The sequence below is a fragment of the Amyelois transitella genome, chromosome 2 (genome assembly GCF_032362555.1).
Source record: "Amyelois transitella isolate CPQ chromosome 2, ilAmyTran1.1, whole genome shotgun sequence".
NCBI lineage: Eukaryota > Metazoa > Arthropoda > Insecta > Lepidoptera > Pyralidae > Amyelois > Amyelois transitella.
In genome coordinates, this window is record NC_083505.1 from 3,332,088 (window position 1) to 3,359,272 (window position 27,185).

The 27,185-nt window shown below is 36.3% G+C and overlaps 1 protein-coding gene across 1 annotated transcript; it reads left to right on the plus strand.

The window, feature by feature from the left end:
• The first annotated feature begins 24,710 nt into the window (after positions 1-24,710).
• LOC106143050 (protein Wnt-4) lies at positions 24,711-26,926 on the plus strand. Its single transcript, XM_013345022.2, has 2 exons — positions 24,711-24,852; positions 25,433-26,926. The coding sequence occupies exons 1-2, from the start codon at positions 24,779-24,781 to the stop codon at positions 26,379-26,381; spliced, it is 1,023 nt and encodes a 340-aa protein (XP_013200476.1). The 5' UTR covers positions 24,711-24,778; the 3' UTR covers positions 26,382-26,926.
• The last annotated feature ends 259 nt before the right edge of the window (positions 26,927-27,185 follow it).

Sequence of the window (27,185 nt, forward strand, 5' to 3'; positions counted from 1 at the left end):
AGGTTGCGCCTGTCACCATAATCCTGATTTGGGTACATAAGTCAGATTTTTAAACGAAGCTACTCCCGTCTAACCCATTTTTGGGGAACCTAACCTTTCTTTTGAACACGGTTACATATTCAAGCAACTGTTTGAATGTGCATGTCACCTCAAAAAATAAGTAATTCTTCACGTGGTTTAAGAAACCGCGGCTTCCAGTATTGAAGGTAAATGTTTTGCCAATAAAGACGGTGTAATAAGCTTTTGTTTTCCAAGAACTCTTTAAGCAATTACATACTGTTTATTACAGCGTAATTTTACTGCCAATAAAACCATAATAATTTTCCTGGAAATCGGTATATTTCGCTTCAAAACTGGATTCATTTGTCAAACTCAGTTGTATTCAGGTCGTAAAAGACTTGATGATAATAAAACTTGTTGTAGTAAATAATAAATAATAAATAAATATATACGGGACAAATTACACTGATTGAGTTAGCCTCGAAGTAAGTTCGAAACTTGTGTTACGAGATACTAACTCAACGATACTATATTTTATAATAAATACTTATGTAGATAAACATCCAAGACCCCAGGCAATCAGAAAAAGTTCTTTTCTCATCATGCCTTGGCCGGGATTCGAACCCGGGACCTCCGGTGTCACAGACAAGCGTACTACCGCTGAGCCACAGAGGCCGTCCGTAGTGACGATGATGAATGGAGGTTAAAAATTATCTTTATCTGAGAGTTCAAACTTTTCAGTGACAGAAAATTGTAGTAATTTCCCTTCAAAAGAAGACAAGATAAACCGTTTATCTATCGACCCGCCCCGGCCTCGCATGAGTAACATTTATAAATATGAAACTTTCTCAAAAAACCTTCTTTCTATTATTTTAAAAAGGAACAAAATCCGTCGTCTACTTTCTGAGATTAGCGTGTATATACAGATAAAGAAAATACCGCAACTTTGTCATATGTTGTGATCTAATTTCCATTCATGCTTATTTAAGCTCATTTATATTATTTATTTTAAGTCTAAATTAAAACAATTCTAAATTGTTTTGAAATATCTGTTTTCAGGCAAATACTGTTCTGCCCATAACAAGTTTTATGCGATTATTATTTATATATATATATAGCGATATTATTATATATTCGAGTTTAGCGCCACCTACATGCGCGAATTTAGTGTCACCTACAAAATAATACTGTTAGATAATAAAATAACTATTTTTACCGGGATGAAAAGTACCCTGTGTTATTCTCCAGACTCTTTTTTATATCTACTCAAATACGTAAAATTTCAAGAAGATTTGTTTAGAAGAAGAAGAGAAACTGTCTTCATTACAAGAGACGGATAACCTGTGTGACTAACATTCTTATTCCGTTATAGTGGATTTTTTTTTAAATCCACTGTAACGATGAAAACTCAATTTTCGTCACAATTTTCTTCGCAAATACGATAAACTTCGCAGGTGGAACGACATTTTTGTAATTTACTGGTTTTGTTTTTGTACAACTGCACTCAAATTTAGACCTTACAGCTTTATGTTAAGGACTGAAATGTATAAAGGGTGTTGATTAACAATGTCTGAAGTTGTAAACACTGAACTAACTTGTTTTGTTAGTACTTGTTTGGTAGGAAACAGGTTTATAGCTTTTTCTATTTTGGTTCAAAAAGCTTTTATTAAAAATTATACAAGGCTAGCTGTCGCTCGCGTTAACAGTACCCATGCCATTCTCCGTTTACTACATGTTTGCAAAATTTCACGGAAATCGGTTCAGTTATTTTATCGACAAAGACTGAAAAACAAACACACTTTCAATTTATGGCAGTCAGACTCCTTTAGGCAGCCTTAAAAAATCTGACACCAGTATTGGCTACACACAACAATTCAACATCTCCCGTTGGTGCGCTGTTGGGTGCGATGCTCGCCTGTATGATGTCTAGGGTTTCTTGTATTCTTGACCTGCTATATGGTTGGTATGTGCCGTGTGGTTCCCGGCACCAATACAAAAAAAGAATAGGACCACTCCATCTCTTTCCCATGGATGTCGTAAAAGGCGACTAAGGGATAGGCTTACAAACTTGGGATTCTTTTTTTTAGGCGATGGGCCAGCAACCTGTCTCTATTTGAATCTCAATTCTATCATTAAGCCAAATAGCTGAACGTGGCCATTCAGTCTTTTCAAGACTGTTGGCTCTGTCTACCCCGCAAGGGATATGGACGTGACCATATGTATGTATGTTGACCTGCTATAGGTCTGCTCTGGTCATTACAACGTACCCTAAGGTACGCCTCGCGTAGGTATGCTATCGCTATTTTACAGTCAGCCGATTTAATCCAGAAAACCTTCGAATATTTATTGTTTTGCAAATAAAAATTATCTGGTTTATTGGATTAAGTAAGTACGACTGTCGCCTCATAAAGGTGTCGTCTCAAAATCTACCGTGCGTGCCGAATCTGAACTGACCTGGATTACAGTGGGCACACAAACAAGTATAACAAATGATGACAGAAATAGGCTTTAATTAATTTTGTCGCATTCTGAATTCATGATGAATATAAGGTTTAATTTTTTTTTTATATATTGTGTTGTCACTGTTGTATACTTATGAATTACTTATATTATAAATGCGACAGTTTCTAAAGTTATGTGTTTGTTATTTTCACGTCAAAACTAGTGATTGGATTTTCATGAAACTTTGCAGTAATTAGAATCTGTTAAAATTTATAATGATATATCTATAAAGCGGACGAAGTCGCGGGCAACAGCTAGTGGATTATAAATAAGGATACGACAAACAGAGCCAAACGAAAAATAATCGAAAGACATTTATCAATTATATATTTAATTTTATTTTATGAATAAATAAAACTTAATCACATATAATCTTAAAAACAACTCTATTTAAGTAACCTTAAAACAGTTAACAAAGCTGTAGCCTAAATAACTGATGTATGAATAATTTAACTCCTTAATAAGGGCTATAACTACCACGTCTATGATAACGTCCATTGAATGAAAATGTAAGAAAATATAAGTTATTTTGTCATAAACAATTTTTGTATGATAAATAAAACTGACATTACATGGAAGATAAACATTTACTTATCTAAGAAAGATCTATAAGCCCAAAAATGTTGACCAAAGCCAGTATAACGATAATAAGTAATAATAAATTATTATTATCATTTACTTGGTTGACGCCCGTAAATGGTATTAACTCACTAGCTTTAGCTGAGATAAAAGGAATGTATCATACTAATAATAAAAACGGGGAAAGTATCGCTGAGTTCAACTATAAGTTATCAAGTACATACATAAAATCACTTTTCTTTCCCGGAAGGGTAGGCACAGACTTCATCTTTCCGTTAGCCACGATCTCTGCATACGAGTACTTCTTTCGCTTCGTCCATCATAATTCTCTTCATGCAAGCTAAGTCCTTAATTTGATCAAGGCACAAATGTAAGAAAAATAAAAAAATATAAGAACAAGAATATCTTCTCAAACCATTTTGAGAAGATATTCTTTCTTCTTCTTATATTTTTTTATATTTGAAGCGGCTGAAAGATACACTTTTTCCTAAGTCCATACTTAGGAAAAAGTGTATCTTTCAGCCGCTTTAATCTTGACACGTGGTTTCAAGTTTCTGAGCACGCTCTATGGTGAAAACAAACTCTTGACAGTTTGATTGGAAACTCAGCTTTGTGAATACTAAGAATACGGTGTATATATTTTTTTATTTATCTACGAGTAATTAACAAAATGTCGCAACGTTACGCATGTTTTGACAGTAATTTTAATTACGAATTAAAATTACTGTCAAATCTTTTATACATAATTAAAATTTACTTTTCACAACCGTTCATAATCACCTTTTCTTCTTAAAATTCAAATTATTTCTAATTTTTAAATAAAGTTTTTTACTTTTACAGCAGTTTTACTTTTAGTAGGTCAGACTGACCGGTCCCTAGCCCGAAGAATCCCTTCAGGCTTGCAACCTGTCACTATTTGAATCCCAATTCCATCATTAAGCCATACAGCTGAACGAAAAAATGGGAATCTTCATAAAGCATACTAAACTTCATTGAAATTTAATTAAAATATTTATGATAAAGATACCCAGACCAGCCATATCCAGGATAATATCCGAATACAAAAAAGGTGCAGGTATTTCTAACAGCCAACATTTCGTCGTGGCTTCAAAAGGCAGTACACACTATAAATAGAATCAGATATTTGTAACAAAAAGGTTCAATATTTGTTGGCTTTGAGAGTTGAAGCCAAACACTCCGGAACAGCGGATTATCGTGAAACCATTGTGCTACGTCGGCCAAGGAAACTGCGAAAAGGGAACATGAAAGAGATTTTACTTTGAGACGTGACGTCTTTAGCAAACAATGGGTATGAATTATGCTTGACTAGGTATTAGTCTTTCGGGTGACTTGTGGTGGTTGTGGTCTCCCATAGGAGGTCGGTAAGGGAAAGTATTCATCACAGTTTTTGTCACTAAGAGGTAAGAGATAAGGAAGCCGCTGTGTCGTATAAATAATAAATTAGTTATTTTTGTAACATGTTACGTCAACCCCAAGGGTCGCCGGCTACTACAGCTGGATACATAATTGCCCGACCATGAATAAGTAAATTGCAATATAAATTGATGTCCCAAAGGAAGCTTCGGCAATCTGGTTATGATTGGAAGGAGAGCTGTTTCCAATCTATTCAGGAAAGCGATCGAATGAGAGTCTATTTTGAAGGATGGGACCTTCAGTTTGGAGTTTAGTAATTTATAGGTAAAAAATAAATAAACACGAAGCGATTGACACCTGCACCTTTTACAGGGGAATGTAACACATTGGATTATCCAGTTGCCTGAATGTGTACGTTTTTTTTTTACGATATTTTCTTCCCATAATATTTTATTTATTAATAATAATTATTATTATAATGATATAATACCTAATTATGATTACTTTCTTAATGAAAGCGAAACCGGAACATTTTTGAAACAAATTTAATTTTAATCTAAGTTACTAGTCCTAACTTCTTAATGACAGTTTCAGGATTGTTCCCGCCGTCAAAGATAGCTCATTATATCAAGAATTTTCATTACAACGACCTTAAAATATGGCGTAGATGAACATATGGGTAAGGTCAGGTCAAGAGTACCCTAAAGCTTCGATAAAAAGCCAAACCAAAAACTAGTAAAAACATTTTGTTTCTCCCGACCCCTCTGGAAAAGAGGCGTGATTTTGTATAATGTGATTATATGTTATTAATCACATTATACATAACAAAATAACGTTATTACTTAAATTTACGAACTGTATCTTTTGACAAAACTGTATTTAATCGTTTTTTTTTTTGTTTTTAATAGCCAAGTTTGTTATTGTAATAAGCTACTGAAATGGATAAAAGCTTGGGATATAAGATAATCTACGCTCAACAAGAGTCTGCCTCGCCCAACTCACAATTATCCGTTATTATAAGTACAGAATATCATTCAAAATTCAAAATTGGATGTTAAGACCGAAAAGTCAAACAGATATACTCACTTTCGCGTACCTATACAGTAGCCTTCAAAACTTAGTATCTACAGTTTTAATATGAAATTGTGGTACGAAGTTTTGAGGGCCAGAGTACATTAAATATTGATATGGATTAGTCTGAGAGTCTGAGATACTCTTCTTAATTCTCACTACTAATAATATGAATACGAAAGTTTGTTATCCTTTTAAGAATAAACCATACATCAATTTTATGAAAGGAATAGATGTAGTTTACCTATATAATTGAAAAGCCGATGTGAAACGTAGGTTACATTTTTCGCGCTCCAAGTCGTTCATATCTTAATTAACGGTCTGTGTAAAAAGTATTATTTCGAAATTTCCAGAAAAACGCAGTTTCATGCAACAAATGGAAACAAAGTTGACATTGTCACTGAAAAGTTTACGACCCAGATTCCCATATTCCCACAACGCAAATGTAACTGCATGTAACGTCATTGTTGCAAGTCTGCATGTTATGATTGAGATAGCGTGGGAGTGTACAATTTCCATGCTTATTTCCGTTTTGGAAGCACAGATAAGCAACTGACAGGAAGTTTGTTATTAAGCTGTCGAAATTCAGGTAAAAGGTATTACGTTAAGAGCGTTTTAGAGCATCGGTGGATAAACGGATATAGTGCCAAATAGTTGAACGTGACCTATCAGTCTTTTCAAGACTGTTGGCTCTGTCTACCCCGCAAGGGATATAGACGTGATTATTTGTATGCATGTGTTATCAATGAGCAGAGTTTAACATTGAAGGATTGTGTGCGTTTCACAATGTGTAGAGTTCAACGCTATTTTTTCTTATGCTTTTATCAGAGAATCTTGTTAATAATTTATCAGATTTTCATGGCAGAGTAGAACCGTATATACACCCAACGTCATATTAAGTGGCCCAATCAAATTATATTTTCTGAATGCACTGAAAACAATTGGACTACCAAGGACGGCGTGAGACGTGAATAATGAAACGGCTGTGACGGACAACCGGACGGACGGATATGAGCGCTGTTCGTTCCAGCTTCGTTCGTGCACGGAGCTTTTGATGGAACTTTCAAGTGTGATTTTGAAATGTTCTGTTGGTAGAACTTTTTGCATTTCTTTTCAGCGTATTTACCTCATATAAAGCTGAAGAATTTGTTTGTTTGTTTGTTTGAATGCGCTTATCTCAGGAACTACTGATTCGAATTGAAAAATTATTTTTGTGTTGAATAGACCATTTATCGAGAAAGGCTTTAGGCTATATAACATCACGCTTAAACTTTTGAGAGCAAAAAGGAAAACGTGAAAACAAAACGGGGAAAATTATTCATCCTTGAGGGCTTCAATGATCGAATGACACATTGTTAGATCAAAAAACACATATCCTTATTTGTTGTCATAAGTAGAAGGTGAAATTTCAAAAGATTTGACAGAAGTAGGAACATATAAAAGTGTAATGAAATAAAAAATACGTACATATAATAACGCCAACAGTCTTGAAAATACTGATAGGCCACGTTCAATTGTTTGGCTTACTGATAGAATTGAGATTCATATAAAGTGACAGGTTGCTAGCTTGTCGCCTAAAAAGAATCCAAGTTTGTAAGCCTAACCCTTAGTCGCCTTTTACGACTTCCATGGGAAACAGATGTAGTGGTCCTATTCTTTTTTGTATTGGTGCCGGAAACCTCACGACACCCAACTTTATCGCACCTTCAATTTGTGTCGTAAAATACATTAGAAGGTGAACCCCAGAACGGATGGGAATTTCGATAGAAAATTACTAAGGAAAAGCGTTACAAAGATCTGGTTAATGCGAAATTGCCAGAACAAAATGTGATCAAAGGTTGAAATAAATATAGACTGAGTAGGGTTGCCATATGTAATGGCTGGACTGACTATGAGAGTTTTCCCTTAAATTGGGGTAAAATGCCCAACGTACCTACTGAGATTTCTTTTGTTTATCGACACGACGATGGTGTACAATTATCAAGACTCGATGGAATGAGAATTCCTTTACTAAAACTGGAATCATTGGCGATCGTAAGTTTCGATGCATATTATGCTTAACCGAAGTTGGACAGGTCACGTATATTACAATCACATCATCATCCCTTACAAGGTAGTCAGAGCCAATAGTCTTCAAAAGACCTAAAGACCACTTGTAGCTGATGTATGGCTTGTTGATGGAATTGATATGAAAAGGTTGCTAGCGGTTAAAGTTGATTGAATTTTCTGACAGTTTTGACTGACAATTTCGTCGGTGTGTGTTTTCTTTGCTATCAGCATGGAAGCTTGCATTATACGAAAAACTTCTCCCTTATTCGTTTTTAACGACATTCATAGGAAATAGATGGCACACGACACCGGACAGGCCAGACACCGTAATTTTCCCGTAAGTTGTCCGACATGCAGCCAAAAAGACCTGTGTCCGGTTTCAATCGGACGCCTGCATGTCAATTCCGCTATCTAATATATTTAAACGAGCAATTCTTGTATATACATATATAATCAGGATCTCGGAAACGGCTCCAACGATTTTCATGAAAGTTACAGATTAGGGGCTTTTCGGCTCAAGGAATCGATTTATCAAGGTCCTAGGTTCGAGAAAAGCTCAGTTCCCAAGATATATAAACATTTTAAAAACCGCATTTTAAGAAACTATATCAGCGCCATCTCTGGTAGACCGAGCAAAGCTCGGTCAACCGGATACTTTTATTTTAAGCCGAAACGGATCTGAAATGCATTGATGACAACTTTTGGTATTCTACTAACAATTTTTCAAAACGAAGCCGTAACGCATTGGTTACGCAGCCGAGCTGTTTCGGTTAACAAATAGCAAAATTGACATGCTGGCAACCCTGAGAATGAGGCTATAACTAACTATATATTATGTAGAACCGTTCCGAGGTGAGAATATGGAAATGGCTTCTTTGAATTACTCCGGCTTCAGCGGCGAGGAAATTCCTCACGGTTTTTAGGATTCTGCGTGATAGATTGGTTGGAACGTGTCATATCATCTTTCATTATTAAACGAGTTGGCATGAGACTATTTCTTTTGTATAGTCGAATGCTTATTTGTAAATTATTTAAACAAACAAATAATAGATATACAAATTAAATCCTTAGACCTACTAAACTAACACTAAATGCGAGAGTTTGAAAGGATGATTGTGTGGATGTGTGTGAATTTGTTAATCTTTCACGCAGAACGTTTTTTTTTTGATGACTTTTAGTACAAAGGTAGAATATTACCTACAATGCTACATATAGAAATTCCCACGAGAGCCAAAACCCTGGGGCGCAATACATACATACATACCTACATACATATAATCAAGTTTATAAGCCTATCCCTTAGTCGCATTTTACGACATCCATGGGAATGAGATGGAGTGGTCCTATTCTTTTTTTTATTGGTGCCGGGAACCACATGGCACAACTAGTAACTAAAATTTTTTCAGTTTGTTTATAGCTAAACTGAAAAAAAATTATCTTATTACACGTAATAGAAGATTACTTAGGCATATTACGCGTAATAATATTTCATTTATAGTAGATAGAATATTAGATAGAGTATATAGAATATTATAATGATGTATACCTATAAAGGTAGAAGATTAATCTATTACTTGCCAAAACTAATGATACCGATGCGACCATCTTCATAAACTTCATTTTTCATTAGAATTTATGAGTCACTTTGGCACTGATTTATACCTTCATAAATCGCTCAGTGGCTTAATAACAACTTTCGTACGTACAAATGTTTCTCATAAATTTTTAGTTACATTTTGCCAATAATCCTAAAATTATAAATGCGGAAATAACGCTGTCTTTCTGTTACGCTTTCACGGCTAAACCATTGAACCGATTTTGATGAAATTTGGTACCGAGATAGAGTTGACCCTGGAAAACACATATACTTATACGCATAGACTTTTCATTGCGGAAAAAGGGGTTAAAAGACGGGATGAAAGATTGTCAGTGAACGTTTACGGCGAACGAAGTCGCAAGCAGCAGTTAGTTTTAAATAAGTTTGAAAATAGACCAAAATATTGTCTAAACTATTTTTAAGGCCAAACATATGTGTAGGTAAGAATTATAAAAATAAAACCTAAAGGTACTGAAACCTATTTGGAAACTATATCATGTTGTTCTTACTCGGGTCACACAACACTATCAGATGAAACCAGCCACAAAATTAGTTTGCATACTGCGGCCCGAACAAATCTATCCCACCTTGATCAAACACCTCCGGCAATTAAATTCGTAATAGGCGACTAAGGCATTAAAGCTTGTGATGCTCCTTGTAGACGATGGGCTAGCAACTGTCACTATTTGATTCCAGTTCTACCATTAAGCCAAACGTGGCCTATCAGTCTTTTCAAGGCTGTTAGCTCTGTCTACCTCGCAAGGGATACAAACGTGATTATATCTATGTATGTTTATATCTGAAAGTGTAACAGTTTCTACCAGTCAAAATGTTCTTATATTCGCTTTCCTTCTTGACTTTATTATTATAATCAATATTATTACAGACTATAAATACCTTATGATATAGAAATGGTATTGAATAGCATTATTTGTTGAACCCTCTTGTCGTTCCATAGATTCGCACTTAGAATATAAATGTGTTCTTCTCAATATGGTTCTTGTTTGATGTACAATCACGCACAATATTTGCACATATTGACCCGAGGCCTAAGAGCTCATAGTTCAACTGAGGACACGGAAAAATAAGAGAAGAGACAAGAAGAATCCAGATTTTAATTAACTGTGTTAATCAAAGGTAATGGAAATAATATAGGACTATTTCCTTAAAATTCAAATTCAAACTTAAAAAAGATTTTCGAGCATTAATAAAAATTTTACCCCAGAAATGTTCGTTTTTTAACTTTGCACACTAAAATATCAATTTAGCATTTCTGCAATAAATAATATTGTTTCAGGCTAAAAAAAATCTTACGATTTCATTAAAAGCGAGTAAATTAAATACAGTTTTATTGAAAATCTAAAAAAGGACACGAAAGGTGAAGGATTTCAATAGAAAATCTTCAAGAAAAAGGCGTAACAAAAATTGATCAAAGCCTAATTGCCCGCACGAATTGTGATCAAAGATTGATATAAAAATAGATGGAGTCTATAAATGTTTATATCACTAGGATCTAGGTTTAGCTAACGTGGAAATATACAAGAATATTTGAAGGTGCTAACTTAAATACCTACTCGTCTGTTATAAATAAGTAAAGACGTACTTGGATGAGCGTGACTACAAATTAATAGTTTAAAAAAAATTACTTCAAGTAGTTTTTTTTAAACTATTAATTTGTAGTATAGTAAAATTTGCAGCCGTGTACTCGTACACCTGTATTAAGATTTACGGTTTCGAAAACACGAGTACAAATGTACATATTACGTGTAACTACAAATATTGCTATTTCAATAGTTAAGTATAATTATGGAGCACGAACAATCAGTGTGAGGGAGAATATTTGGGATAATGGGAGTTTTTTTATACAACATCCCAAAGAGGTTCAGGCGTCAGTTCCAGTTGCATCCTCTATCTTCTGGAGAGAAATCTGGGGTTCGCCTTTTCTATTATTGGTAACTTAGGATCTGACCTGACCTCCGCGACAATGCAGGGGAACTCAAGCCAGCTTGGAACACAGATAGTTGCCTGAATGTCCACATTACCTCGCGATGTTTACCCTCACGATAAGAGTAAAACTAATGAAAAGGTAGTGTTAAAAAGAAGATAATCTCAAGAAGAAGAAGAATGAATGGTAATTTAACTGACATCAATAAAAGGTCTGAAGTATTAAATTGTCTAAATATTTCAATGTAAAACGTGACTAAATGCTTGTAATATTAATTTTCTTGCTTTGTTAAACACTATATTATTGTTATTATATTATATTTGTTTTTCTATACACATAGGTATATTTGTTAAACACCCAGATAAATTACCTTTAAAATTTAATACACAGGATTTTCATTTTTATTTTGTAGCGGTCGAGTAAGGAAACTGGAAAAAAATCAAGCGGAATCTATTCTGTGTACTGTTTCGTTATAAAGGTTTTTTAAAGCTACTATTAAAAGAAAATTAATGTACAAATACAAGAACAAAGATGATAAATCGGATACTTTTTTACACAAATCTAAGGTAAACAGGAATCAAAAATTGAATATACAAAATATATTTATTTCACAAGCTATATTCGTTCATCATTATTTGTTCACGGAATGTAAAAAAAAAAACATAAACATTATTAAACATTTCCTAACAAAATCTTGTGATTTTTGCGTAAAACTTGAAGATATAAGTTGAACCACTTACCGTGTCAATCGGCGCTTTACATTAGAACGACGATCCCCGAACTTTCTCCTCACAACACTGCACAAAAACTACCAAACGCTTTTCTTCACGAATGTTTTTTTTTTAAATATTATTTCATAAACATTTCATATACAATTCTATTATTGTTGTTATAAAGGTGTGAACAGACGGGCAACAGGGTTCTCGCTCGTCCAAGCGACGGCCGTGCTTTGGCTTCTGTTGGCGCAAACAAAGCATCCAGTGCGCATGCGGCCTTAACCAACTCAGTAACTTAACGCACCTGTGTGTGATACATTGTGGACGTACTGAAATTTGTTGTAATGTGCCATATAGTATGATAGTATTCAGATTGACGTCTATTAATATAAATACTCGCTTATTGCAGTATATTGACCATGTGTCTAGACTTGAAAGCAATTTGAAAGAGCGACTGATCTTGCAGGTTTAAGTATATGGAACCAGACTTCGCGGCTCCGATTAATTATGCGCTGGACGAGTTAAAAAGCCAAACAGCTGGACCTGGCCATTCAGTCTTTTCAAGACTATTGGCTCTATCTACTCCGCGTGGGATATAGACGTAAATATATGTATGGACGAGTTGAATCAGCAGTTGACAGTCAGTCTGCGCCTGATTGTCTGCCAATACGGAAAAACGGCGGGAGATCTTGTGGATAGTGTTTAATTTGTTTATATGTTTACTTAATTTTACAAAATACAGATGTATTTCTTACTAAGTGGACTTAATTCTAGAAATATTACATACATACATACATACATAAAATCACGCCTCTTTCCCGGAGGGGTAGGCAGAGACTACCTCTTTCCACTTGCCACGATCTCTGCATACTTCTTTCGCTTCGTCCACATTCATAACTCTCTTCATACAAGCTCGGCGGTTTCGGGTACTTTTGACCTGACCCTTTACCAGGACGTCCTTAATTTGATCAAGATACGTTCGTCTAGGTCTTCCCACTCCGACCTTTCCCTCCACACTCTCCTTGTATATCTGCTTAGTCAACCTGCTTTCATTCATCCTCTCCACATGACCGAACCATCTTAACATACCCTTTTCTATTCCTGTAACTACATCTTCTTTCACATCACAACATTCCCTTATCACGCTGTTCCTTATCCTGTCACTCAATTTCACACCCATCATACTCCTTAACGCTCTCATTTCCACTGCATTTATTCTGCTTTCATGCTTCTTTTGCCATACCCAACTTTCACTCCCATACATTAATGTCGGGACCAACACGCCCCTGTGCACAGCCAGTTGAGCCTTTTTGGATAGTTTCTGACTGCTCATAAAGGCATGCAAAGCTCCATTCACCATGTTCCCCGCGTTCACTCTCCTTTCAATATCACTATCATACTTGCCATCTGATGTAAACTTTGATCCTAGATATACAAACTCTTTCACTTGCTCCACTTTTTCTCCTCCAATCAAAATATTACATGCTGTCATTTCTTTCTCCATTTCAAAAACCAGTGTTTTAGTTTTACTTACGTTCACTTTCATTCCTTTCTCTTTTAAAGCTTCATGCATACAGTTTACCATCTCCTGTAACTCTCAGAAATATTATCTATCAGTTTAACATTTGGTCTGACAAAGAACTTTAGGTGGGGTCAAACTAAATAAATTTATTTATACTTACACACAAATACAAAATAATATAAACACTATTACCAATAAAATATGCAAGTACATAAGTGCAACAATTTTTGAAAACAGTTAAATATTGTCTTTAATATATGCCTATACTATACTTATACGAACTTGTATAAGTATAGTATAGGCATATAACATAATTGGGAAACTTTTATATGAGTACGTAATTTCATTACGGCATACGCCATTCATTATTCGTGGGTAAACTATGTCCTGAGTGTTAATAGGACAATAATGATACAATATATAAAATGAAAAGATGACTGAAATATCATCAATGCAAAGCGGAAACTTCTGAATGAATTTCTCAGAAATTGAGGTTGAAACACGTATATAACTGGCAGCGAAAGTGTTTTAGAAATTAAAAATAGTTTGACTTATACTCAATACTTTGACTACAGTATGAGACATATTATGAAGAAATCCTGTTAATTTCCATTCCATTTCATTTTCTTTCGGGAATTCTTTCTTACTTGTAGTGCACTTTAGACAAAACATTGGCAAACAAAATTGTACATCCAGCGGTTAAAGATATATATATGATATGATATATAGAATTTAGATTCAGACAAATAGTGAGAAGAAGTTAGTCACCGCTGAAGCTGTTAAAATGTATGCAAAATATTTATAGTGGGAAAATTTTATTATAATTGAAGGTATTGTCGACACGCTAAGAAGTATATTTTATTTAGTTTTCAGAAAAAAAAATTGACGACTTTTAGTTTTTGTGATTGAGTTTTAAAAATAGAACTCCAGTAATAGTCCTCCCCTATGTGGCAAATAATGATTTCCTCTATACTTCTCTATACGAATGCGAGCCCGTAGCTCGTAGCCCCACTGGCGCTACGCCAGGGCAACGACCTCGTAGCACCGTAGCGGTCGTAGCCCGCTCGTAGCATCCGCCGCGTAGACTATGATTTATTTTAAACTGTAAATTCTAGGAGATAAGAGTCAGATTTTTAATTGTTACCTGAAATGATTCGCGTTTTGTTTTTGTATCATCTATGTTGTGTAAAGCTTCATAGGCACTATTTTGTTATGATTTGTTAAAAAATGACTAAATAGTTTTTGTAAGACTAAGACATTTGTTTAATACATACAATGAAAGCTCAACATTTTATAACTTAATCATAAATGTAGCTTACGTATTCAATGACTTAAAAATCGTAATTTTATGCATTGTAATACATAATACATAAAATAATAAGTGATTAGTAATATTAGTATTGGAAATCGATTTTTTAAGCTTCTACATATGAGAAAACTTTTTGACTACAGTGACCTATAGTTTAGATGACCGTAATATAATTGGTCACACCTGTATCTTGATTAAGAAAGCATTCATGAAACGAACATAAACATCACTACAGCTTCGCGATTTATATTGTTTACATCGTAAATGTTCAAAATATGACCCAGTTGGCAACACGCCTAGAACGGTCGACGACCCAGATCCACCCTCGCCAGATAAGGGTAAAATTAATTTATTGTATGTAGTTACATACATACATACATATGGTCACGTGTTCATATCCCTTGGGGCTAGACAGAGCCAACAGTCTTGAAAAGACTGAATGGCCACGTTCAGCTATTTGGCTTAATGATAGAATTGAGATTCAAATAGTGATAGGTTGCTAGCCCATCGCCTAAAAAAGAATCCCAAGTTTGTAAGCCTATCCCTTAGTCGCCTTTTACGACATCCATGGGAAAGAGATGGAGTGGTCCTATTCTTTTTTGTATTGGTGCCGGGAACCACACGGCACTTGTATGTAGTTCTCGAAAAAATATACTGAGGCTACTCTTCCTTAACTTTAGATTACGTAACAGTTGGATAAAAGAACTTAATCTAATGAGGGATGGGTTTGAAAGGTCCCATCAGACGAGAATTGCTTCGTGTAAAAATGTGACTTAGAATCTAGGATTTTGAATCTATTATAGGCGACCATTTTCCGCCATTTCTCTGCCCGGTCACCAGAATCCCCAGATGAAAGTCAATGGGCTCGCATATTTTTTTAGAATAGAACAGAATCTTTGTTTGGTAAATATATATATAAGGGTTTACAAAAGGTGTAGCATAAAACATATTTCCTCCTAGTCAGCCATTAATTATAGCATGCAAATGTGCCACGTCTACCTCTTTTTAATTCTGCCCCTTCCACTTTTTTTTCAAATATCTAGCAAGTTTTAGCTAGAAAGATTAAAAGAAATTCATTGTTAGTAAATACCAATTTCTTTTTTCACACAAAGTTATAATTTGTTTTTACAATGTGGCACCACTAACCGCTAGTGAAAATTAGTTGTCAAAGCTACCGGACCAACTAACTGTGTTTAGTTAATTGACAATTTAACTTTGAATACCTTTGTTAGGGATATGGTATTAAAAAGAGACAGGAGAAAACTTATTATGCTTAGGAAAAAACATAATTAAACTTTACATTATCTTTTATTGTTTATGGGTGCAGGGGTTAGAGGCATGAATCTGAGCCACGTGGCCCGGGTTCGATGTCCGGTTAGCTGATGATGGAAAAATAGCTTTTCTGGTTCGTCCAAATTTTTGGTTTACATGTATTTTTAACAAAAATATTATAAATGCATATCATTCTTTCTTTATTGTTTACGGTTAAGACAGAGCCAAAAATCTCGAAAAGAGTCGAAAGTCACATTCAGCAGGATGACTCAAACCTTAATCGACTTTTACGATCTGTGCAGAAAGAAAAGAAGCTACTTAGATAGATTGATGGATAGATAAAACTCTTTATTGCACCATAAGAGTAAAACATACAAAACAGCACTACCACTAGTTCATACTATGTTTTTCCTTCGTTACCAGAAACTATAAACACATTTAAGAAAAAATATAATTGACTAGCTGTTGCCCGCGACTTCGTCCGCGTAAAGTTCGAATTGAATCTTAATCATACAGTCAGATACAGACAGACAGACAAAAATAGCAAAAAAAAAACCTCTATCCGTTTCAGTCAAAATATTAAATGTACAGACAAAATATTTTTACCGTTTTATTATATGTAGTATTTACGTGATTCTTTTTTTGTTCGGTAGAGTATACTTTCAAGTTGGTCCCGTTGTTACCTAGTCAGGATCTGATGATGGTATTCCAGGGAAATCAAGGGCAAACCTCAAATTTACTGGCAATTACGTTTTTGACAATTTCATAGATCTGTTTAAGTATTTGCGTCTGATAGTCATCATCCCATGTGAATGAGCTGATGATGGAAGGTACAACTCCTCAACGGTTAGGAGTTGAAAGAAAATTCTTACGAAGTTATACGTACATGTGAGGCTATTAGGTTGACCTGATAATAAAAAGTAAATCTCATTAACGTTAAGAATTTAGGTGAAAATGGATGCGGACAAATTTCGTCTCTTCACTTGTTTCCTTTTAGCTGTTTGTATTGGTAGTGTTAACACAAAATAGATGTGATGTCATTAATGTTATGCATGTATGTACATAATTATGTATGTTATTATGTATGTTAAAGAGACGACTGAAAGTTGTCATACAAAGTCTTTTTTTTTAAGGATGGGAAATCATCAAATGACCTCTCCCGCTCTGGGTGGAACGGAAGGGAGTGTCAGACTTTTACTGACTAAAACCCACCTCGTTCCTTCAGTTGCCCTTTGCGTTCCGGGGCCACGGTATCTCGTTAGAACTTTCCCGCAGCCCCGGCTCAGTTTATCCCGTTTCCCCCCTTGGGGGTTGACATTTCAAAAATCCCTTCTTAGTGCTCACTTATGTTACTAAAGGAACCTCTGTTCAAAATCTCAGACTCCTATACCGAGCGGTTTCGGCTGTGCGTTAATAAATCAGTCACCCAATCGCACCCCCTAAATCACGATTGGAGGGTAGTTTGAAAAAACTTATAATGTCAAACATATTTACTTGCCTATGTACGTGTTCATGCCAAGTTTCAAGTTTATAAACCCAAGGAATAAGATTTTTCATAGAAACGTTTTTACCCCTTTTCCCCCCCTTGGGGGTTGAATTTCCAAAAATCCTTTCTTAGTGCTCCCCTACATATCCCAAGGAACCTACATTCCAAATTTCAGCTGTCTACGACCAGTAGTTTCGACTGTGCGTTGTCTGTCAGTCAGTCACTCAGTAACGGAAGAGTTTTATATATATAGATTAGCTCCACAGAGGGCGTATAATTAAATTATTCTGAACCCTGATTAATTTACTTTAGCCTCGGCACCTTACTCGTAATAATAAGGTTTATATACCACTAACCTCGTGCTGGTCCGGGAGAATAGGACATAAATTCCAGTTAATTTAAATGAAATTATTTCTTTCCTAGAAAATACGTGAAGGTTTAAAGATGGAGATTCTTTAACTCTAATATACTTATACTATCTACTAATAATAATATGTACCTCTGCTATTCAGTATTAAGAAGTGATCGTTATGTTTTTATCCTCATATAAAATTTATGGAGTAAAAAAAGGAAATCTTTATTTTGCTAAAACAAAAGTGGAACTTAATTTTTAGTTTAAAGATTTGTGAAGCGAAGTCCAATGTAAGTGACAGTGAAAGTATGAAATTTTAGTTCTATTTCCAAATCTTTAGAACTTTACTTCAAATTAGTTAATATTCTATGCTTAAACAGTCAGAACTTACTTCAAAGCTATCATTCTATTTTCAAATGATAGGAACTAAATACAAAATATCTGTTCTGATTCTTTTTTCAAATCTTCAAAACAACAATTTTTTTAATCTTTTTTCAAATTTTGGGCAAACAAAACAAACTTATTTTTCTATATTCAAATTGTAGGAACTAATTATAATCTTTTCAGGCTATCCCACTGGATCAATTGTAAAGCTGTCGCTACACCCACGTTTTTAACGAGCCCCGCGCCGCTCCATATCGATCCGCGCCGGCCATCGAACATACATGTTTGAACAGTGGATGAGGCTTTATATTTACCAGCTTTGAAATAGAAGGTACTTAAATAAATAAAAGATAATGAGTGAGGCTGTCGCAATAACCTTTATTTTAGAGACTCGGAAAGCGATTTCTTTAAATTTTCCATAGAAATTCAATTGAGTATAAAAAAATAATTAATAAAGTATAGTATATCATAGCAATAACTTATGTTATTATGCACTTATGTGCAGGTGAAATAGAAAAGTTTATAGGTACCTATTACTCCCGTTTAGTGGGTTTATCAAGTAGTGTATACTTTTGGCCTAATATAGTCACAGGTCAAACAGGAGTCGTTTCGAGTAAAAACCTGACTTGATCAATGAAATAAATTAATTAAATAAATTGGGAATTGCTGCGGGAATCGAACACATGCCGTGCCATGCCATTGCCGTGTGGTTCCCGGCACCAATACAAAAAAAAGGACCACTCCATCTCTTTCCCATGGATGTCGTAAAAGGCGACTAAGTGATAGGCTTACAAACTTGGGATCCTTTTTTAGGCGATGGGCTAGCAACCGGTCACTTTTTTAATCTCATTTCTATCATTAAGCCAAATAGCTGAACGTGGCCATTCAGTCTTTTCAAGACTGTTGGCTCTGTCTACCCCGCAAGGGACATAGACGTGACCATATGTATGTATGTATGTATCGAATCCATATTGGACAAGACATGATCAGGGGTCTTGTTTCTATACAGGCGGTTGTAAAAGTGAAAACATGAAAAGAATAACCGTTTTGTGCCGTGTGGTTCCCGGCACCAATACAAAAAAGAATAGAAGCACTCCATCTTTTTATCATGGATGTCGTAAAAGGCGACTAAGGGATAGGCTTGGGATTCCTTTTTAGGCAACGGGCTAGCAACCTGTCACAATTTGAATCTCAATTATATCATTAAGCCAAATAGCTGAACGTGGCCATTCAGTCTTTTCAAGACTGTTGGCTCTGTCTACCCCGCAAGGGATATAGACGTGACCATATGTATGTATGTATGTATGTAAGAACCGTTTTCTGGCTTGGCAAATAATATATACCATATCCTTCCTTTCACAGGTCAATGTCATAGTTAAAGGCACGGTCGTCTCTCATGCGATCTAATGACTATACGCTGAACTAACACGTGTGGCCAATGATGTGATTGTGACTTCATTATGAGAATACAACTAGAAGAGCGTCGGTAGTCGAAGAGTTAAGGTGGCCGAATAAAGAGCATGAGGCACAGGTTAAAATCCAGGATTTTAATACGGCCTCTGTGGCGCAGCGGTAGTGCGCTTGTCTGTGACAACGGAGGTCTCGGGTTCGAATCCTGGTCAGGGCATGATGAGACACGAACTTTTTCTGATTGGCCTGTGTCTTGGATTTTTATTTACATATGTATTTATTATAAAATATTGTATCGTTGGGTTAGTATATCGTAACACCAGTTTCGAATTTATTTCGAGGTTTACTCAATCTGTGTAGCTTGTCCCGTATATATTTATATTTATACTCTCTTCTGACTCTTTTGTGAGATATGTATTTCAGTGTGACTGCTAACGAATTTTCTTACTTTGAGGGTCACACATCGTGAGGAAACCTGCACATACACATGGTAACCTTATGGGTAGAGCCTATAGTCTTAAAAAGATTGAAATACCAACTTAGTTATATAGCTTAATGATGATACTTAGATTCAAATAGTGAAAAGTTACTAGACAATCGTCTGAAAGCAGAATTCCAATTCATTAATTGCCTTTTACGACATCCACGGTAAAGAGATTTAGTGCTTCTATTTTTAAATGTCGGGAACCACACGGCGCAACATGCACAAGAAGAATCTTCAAATATCATCAATTCTATTGTCGGTTGAGTAAACTTAAATGATTTCTTTATTCCAAAGGTTTCTTTGGAGAGGACGCCAGTCAAGTGGCACTTGGCAATTGAGTTATGTGACTCGATTCAAATTCTGTCAAAGGTAATGGGAATGTATCTAAGGTAATAAAAGGTCAAGTAAAATCTGCCTACATTTTACCTTATGTGAAGATAGTTGATTTTTTTTAAAGTCATTTACGAGTTAGATGGCTACTACAATAACGTATATGTTTTTTCTGAAATTCATAAAAAAAAGTACTATAAAGAACCACATCGGTTCTTTTACTTCCTAGTTTTTTTGCGAATAGGGTTAGGCTTATAAACTTGGCATTCTTCTGTTAGGAGATGGGCTAGAAACCTGTTACTGCAGCAACATTCCACAAAAATACAGTATGGTTACAACTATTTACAAGGAACATAGGGAGTGGACTGGAGCCTGAACTAGGTAGAACCTGTATTTCAGGCCATCAGGGACAGGTAACTTACATACATACACATACATAAAATCACGCCTCTTTCCCGGAGGGGTAGGCAGAGACTACCTCTTTCCACTTGCCACGATCTCTGCATACTTCTTTCGCTTCGTCCACATTCATAACTCTCTTCATACAAGCTCGGCGGTTTCGGGTACTTTTGACCTGACCCTTTACCAGGACGTCCTTAATTTGATCAAGATACGTTCGTCTAGGTCTTCCCACTCCGACCTTTCCCTCCACACTCTCCTTGTATATCTGCTTAGTCAACCTGCTTTCATTCATCCTCTCCACATGACCGAACCATCTTAACATACCCTTTTCTATTCCTGTAACTACATCTTCTTTCACATCACAACATTCCCTTATCACGCTGTTCCTTATCCTGTCACTCAATTTCACACCCATCATACTCCTTAACGCTCTCATTTCCACTGCATTTATTCTGCTTTCATGCTTCTTTTGCCATACCCAACTTTCACTCCCATACATTAATGTCGGGACGCGCGCGCCCCTGTGCACAGCCAGTCGAGCCTTTTTGGATAGTTTCTGACTGCTCATAAAGGCATGCAAAGCTCCATTCACCATGTTCCCCGCGTTCACTCTCCTTTCAATATCACTATCATACTTGCCATCTGATGTAAACTTTGATCCTAGATATACAAACTCTTTCACTTGCTCCACTTTTTCTCCTCCAATCAAAATATTACATGCTGTCATTTCTTTCTCCATTTCAAAAACCAGTGTTTTAGTTTTACTTACGTTCACTTTCATTCCTTTCTCTTTTAAAGCTTCATGCATACAGTTTACCATCTCCTGTAACTCCTCCGCTGATGACGCCAGTATAACCTGGTCGTCGGCATAGAGCAGACATTTGACGAGTAACTCATTCATCCTTAATCCACTTTTAGACTCTTTCAAATCTGTCAAACAGCTATCCATAAATAGGTTGAACAGCCACGGTGACGCAACACATCCTTGCCTAACGCCTTTCTCAATCTTAAACCACTCAGTGTGCGCTCCGTTTATCCTGACACAAGCACTCGAATCCTCATATAAGGATTTCAGTGCTCGTATTAAGAGACTGCTCACCCCATGCATAGAAAGTGCTGACCACAATTCATTCCTCTCAACTCTGTCATAGGCCTTTTCCAGATCTACGAATGTGCAATAGACTTTTTGACTCTTGGCCAAAAACTTTTCGGCTATGCACCGCAAGGAAAAGACCTGATCAGTACATCCCATTCCCTTTCGAAATCCCGCTTGAGCATCCCATATTTTGTCATCAGTTTCATTCCTGACTCTATTAATCAATACCTTAGCATACAATTTGCCGACGACGCTAAGCAGGCTTATACCACGATAATTTTTGCAGTCCAGCTGTGACCCTTTTCCTTTGTAAAGTGGCACGATAACAGCCTTACACCAATCTTTTGGTACTCGGCCGCTTCTCCAACACAAATTGAAAAGGCAGTACAACTGACTAGCTACTACGCCTTTTCCTGCTTTAAGCATCTCGACCGACACTCTATCACACCCAGCAGCCTTTCCCGCTTTCATACTCTTAAGTGCTTCCACAATTTCGAACATTTCAATTTCGCCTTCCATCTCATTCTCTTTTTCTTCGCTATAGCAGAAATCTTTCTTATTTCCTTCCTTTTTTTCAAATAAACTTTCAAAATAGTCCTTCCATATCTTTAGTACACATTCTTCTCCTTTCACAACGCTACCATCCTGGCATCTGATCCTAGTCAGCTCTCTGGTTATAGTATTTCCTCGGGCTGACCTTACGGATTTCCAGAATACTTTCAGATTTGACTGAAAGTCTTCTGATAGCCTTTTATCAAAATCCTCTTTATACTCTTCTTTCTTTCTAATCACAGCTTTCTTAACCAAATCTTTCATTTTCTTATATTCCTTACGTGCTTCATTCACATCTTCATCTATAACCTCTTGCATTCTTAAGTTAGCTTTTGCTGCTAACAAATCCAGCCATGCTTTCTTCTTTAATCGCACAAGTTCTTGCACATCTTTACTCATCCACGCATTTTTGTGATTTTTTCCTTTCCTTCTTCTACTTACACCACACACTTCAACAGCTACTTTCACAATTCTTTCTTTAAATTCCTTCCATCCATCTTCAATATCGCTCATTTCCTCTAAATCTTCAAATTCATCCTTCAGTCTATTAATATACTTCTTACCTACATCCATATCTTGCAAATTTTCTACTTTTACTCTTTCCAAAGCGCTGGTTTGCTCCCTTACCCTGTGCCGCCAGCGATTGAAGATACCCCTTATCCGGGATATCACCAGTAAATGGTCCGAGTCAATGCCAGCACCGCGATATGCACGGGTATCCAGCACTTTGTTCTTCAATCTTTCATCTACAATCACAAAGTCTATCATACTTTTTAAAATACCTTCCACTCTTGTGTAGGTGTGGATCTCTTTATGTTGAAACATTGAGTTCGACACAAAAAGATCCCACTCTAGACAAATTTCTAATACACTTCTTCCATTATCATTCACCTTTTCGTCACCAAACGCACCAAGCACCTTTTCATATCCATCACGCTTTACACCCACCCATCCATTAAAATCACCTAACATAATAATCTTCTCATTTGGCTTGGTAACTTTCAATACTTCTCTTACACTATTCCAGAACTCCTCGTTTTCGCTTTTTGCTGATGTTGTACCCCTCGAACCCACATCCCAAGGTGCATAAACACCTAGAACGAAGATCCGAGTGATTCCAACTTTCAGCCTAATCCATAGAAGACGAGGGCTGACACACTCATACTCATTCACGCACTCAGCCATTCGTGCAGAAAGAATTAGACCGACCCCTTGACAGCCTCGGCTGGTACTGGAAATTCCAGACCAATACGCCGTGTAAGGGCCGTGCTGCGTCGCGTCGCATCCTTTCCGCTTCGTTTCATTCACGCACAACACATCCAAACGTCTTTCATCCATCATCTGGCATACTTCCTCAATCTTATCCTTCATTCCTCCTCTTACATTCATCGTCGCAAAGCGGCTTTCAGCAGACCGCATACCGCTCCCGCCGGGAACGAGACGTGATGGGGTGCGGACACCATCGCCGCCATTTATATGCTTTTTAAGGTTCATAATGCGATTCCCACGAGACGCTAGGGAAAAATTTTGTCCGCCCCAGCAGAGCCCCGCATGCCAGGGTAAGGCTAGCCATTACCTGGGGGTCGCCCAACCCCATGGCGGAAGTGGCACGCTCGAGACTAGGCTCGCCCCTAGCCATGCATCCATCGGCGCGGCAGACCTTAGATTGGCAGGGATTTACATTAAAGAGGAATCCCAAGTCTATCCCTTAGTCGGCTCTTACGACATCCGTGGGAAAGAGATGGAGTGGTCCTATTCTTTTGTAATGGTGCCGGGAACCACACGGCAATAACAGGTAACTTGTTTACATAAATATCTAAAATAGCTCGCGACTTCGTCCGCGTGGAATAGTTATTTTGGGCATCATTGAAGCCCTCAAATATGAATAATTTACCCCGTTATTTTTCACATTTTCCATTATTTCTTCGCTCCTAATAATTGCAGCGTGATGTTATATAGCCTAAAGCCTTCCTAGATAAATGGTCTATTCAACGCAAAAAGTATTCAAATCAGTAGTTCCTGAGATTAGCGCGTTCAAACAAACAAACTCTTTAGCTTTATAATATTAGTATAGATAAGTATAGATAAAGTTTTTTCAACACCTCAAATTTTCCCATACTTAATGTTCCTCTATTCAATATTTGCTCGACGAGTCATACCCAACTCTGATTTCTCAGTTTGTTAACACCATTTAAGGCTCCAACCACACCCTGGACTGATAATTTCGCATCACCTTTGTTTCACAAGCCATTCCCAAAGTGCCATTAACCATGGTATCGTTGAGACAAGTCACATGTGATATAAATAAATTATAATCATGTGATTGTACCTATGTGAATCTGAAAAATGTTTAGTTTTAGTGTCGTTACTGTTTTGATGTTTTATGCTGTGTGTATATTAGCAAACAAAAATGTTGAAGGGTGAGTTAACTATTTGGTTATTTTAACTAGGTATGTAGTAGTTATAGTACATATACAGTAAGTCGCGGCTCACACTGTGGCAATTGCTGAGCGGATACCTTTTTGGTACATTTTTGGATGTAAATTGACATATTTTAATTTTGAATCAAATAAACAATTTTTCTTTCTTTCTTTCTCTCTTTCTTTCTATATAAAGTGTGCCAGCTGCTTTTCTGCCCATGCAGATTGTATGAATGTATGTATGTATTGAACTATATGTATGCATGTATGTGTGGGTGATGTGATAGCGTATTCACGATTTGCAGCTATAGAATCAGTTAAAACCGCGGATGAAAGGACAAATTATTGTTATTTCTTTATTCTTTATTATATGCCAAGATAACGAAAGATCTCTGAAAATAAGAATAAATATCCTTATGAATACTCAATGAACAAATAAATCATGTCTCAATTTCAATATTGTGGCACAAGTGCTCGCAATTATATTTCAGTCTGGTATTTTTTTGTTTGATCTCGTCTGAAAAGAAAATTAAATGCACGTGCCTTTATATACTTAGTAACGAATTCTATGTTTTTGCAGATCTCAACCAACTTTACAGAAAACGGTAGAAGCCCTATTCACGGAGAGATCTCAAATCATGTACCCCGGCGCATGTAAATTAATCAGATCTTCCCTGCACCAGGCCAAAATGTGTAAAAGGAATCCTGGACTTTCAGAGGTTTTACAAGTAGCGAAAGACCAGGCGATCAGAGCTTGCGAAGAAGAGTTTCGATATGACAGATGGAACTGCTCTTTGGTCTTCAACAATAAACCAAAAAGGAATATATTCAATAAGATTTACAGAGAAACAGTATTCATACATGCGTTGTTCGCAGCTTCTATGACGCACGCTGTAGCCAAAGCGTGTGCATCAGGAGAACTAACCAGATGTTCCTGTTCAGGGGTTTACAGTAAAAACTCGACTTTCAAAATGGGCGGCTGCGGCGATGACTTCAGACAGGGGAAAAGAATCACGCGGAATTTTCTAGAACTCAACGAAGCGGGGAACGATCAGATTGGGGAGATCTTAAAGCAGGATGTCATGGTCGGAGTGGACGCCATGGCGGAACAAATGAGAGAGGTTTGCAAGTGTCATGGATTTTCTGGTTCGTGTACGACTAAAACGTGCTGGAGGCGACTGGGTCCTTTCAATTCTGTTATGGGTTTGCTGAAGAAGCAGTTCCATCATGCTGTGAAGCAGAGGATTTTTAACTATACGACGAAAAGGGCGATCACTCCAAGGGTGAGGAAGAAAATGAAGGTTGATAGGAAGAGTCTAGTTTATTTACATAAAACGCCTAATCTTTGTGTGAGTACGAGTGGCAGAGAATGCAAGGATAGAAATAATTGTTCCACTTTGTGTTGTGGGAGAGGATACGTCACGAGTCAGAAGACGGTGGTGTATAGGTGCAGATGTAAGATGGTAAACTGTTGTTTTGTTAAATGCGATACGTGTACGCAGACTGTGAATGTTTATACCTGTAAATGATGAATGATCTTCGTCATCACATTTGGGGGATCACGACAATCGACATCTGACCAAATGATAACTACTCGAAGTTGTGGAAACTTTATATTCTGCAAATTATCATGTTAAAAATTGTTGGCCGTGTGGATTCTGGTTTCGCCGAATAGGAAATAATAATCATCTCGTCTTAATAGACTACTGGTATAGATTAGACAAAATTATGAAACCGCTATAGTGAATGATTATCTTCCTGACACGAAATATCGTTTCTGGTTCAAAATTCTAGTAATATTTACTTCAGTTGCTGTACTATTTACAAAAAAATATATTATAATGTACACCTACTTATTTAAAATTTTAAATATGACAATACGGTTGTTTGTATAATGTTAAGGTCAGGCTTAAAGTACATTTGACTCATATTTATAGAAGATAAGAAGACTGAATGTTTTATGAAGTACATACATAGCCCAAGGGTGTGGCGTGTGGGATGGCTGTGATAAGCTTAGTCGGAAGGGTGGGTCCAATGAAAACAGTTCCAAAATTTTAGGTCTAAATTTAGGACAAGAGGCAACTTCGATGTTTGTAATATAACTGAATAAATTTAATAAGTTTTATTTTTGTTTCAATTATCTACACCCAAAACCTTTTCTGTATGAGAGAGCTACGAATTAGGTTATTTTTTTAATTGCTGGATAAGTATTTCGTAAAATAAAATAAATTTATACTAAAATAATTTATAAAATTTTGAATACGTTATTTTGCATGCTTTTGCTATACATACGTACATACATACATATGGTCACGTCTATACCCCTTGCGGGG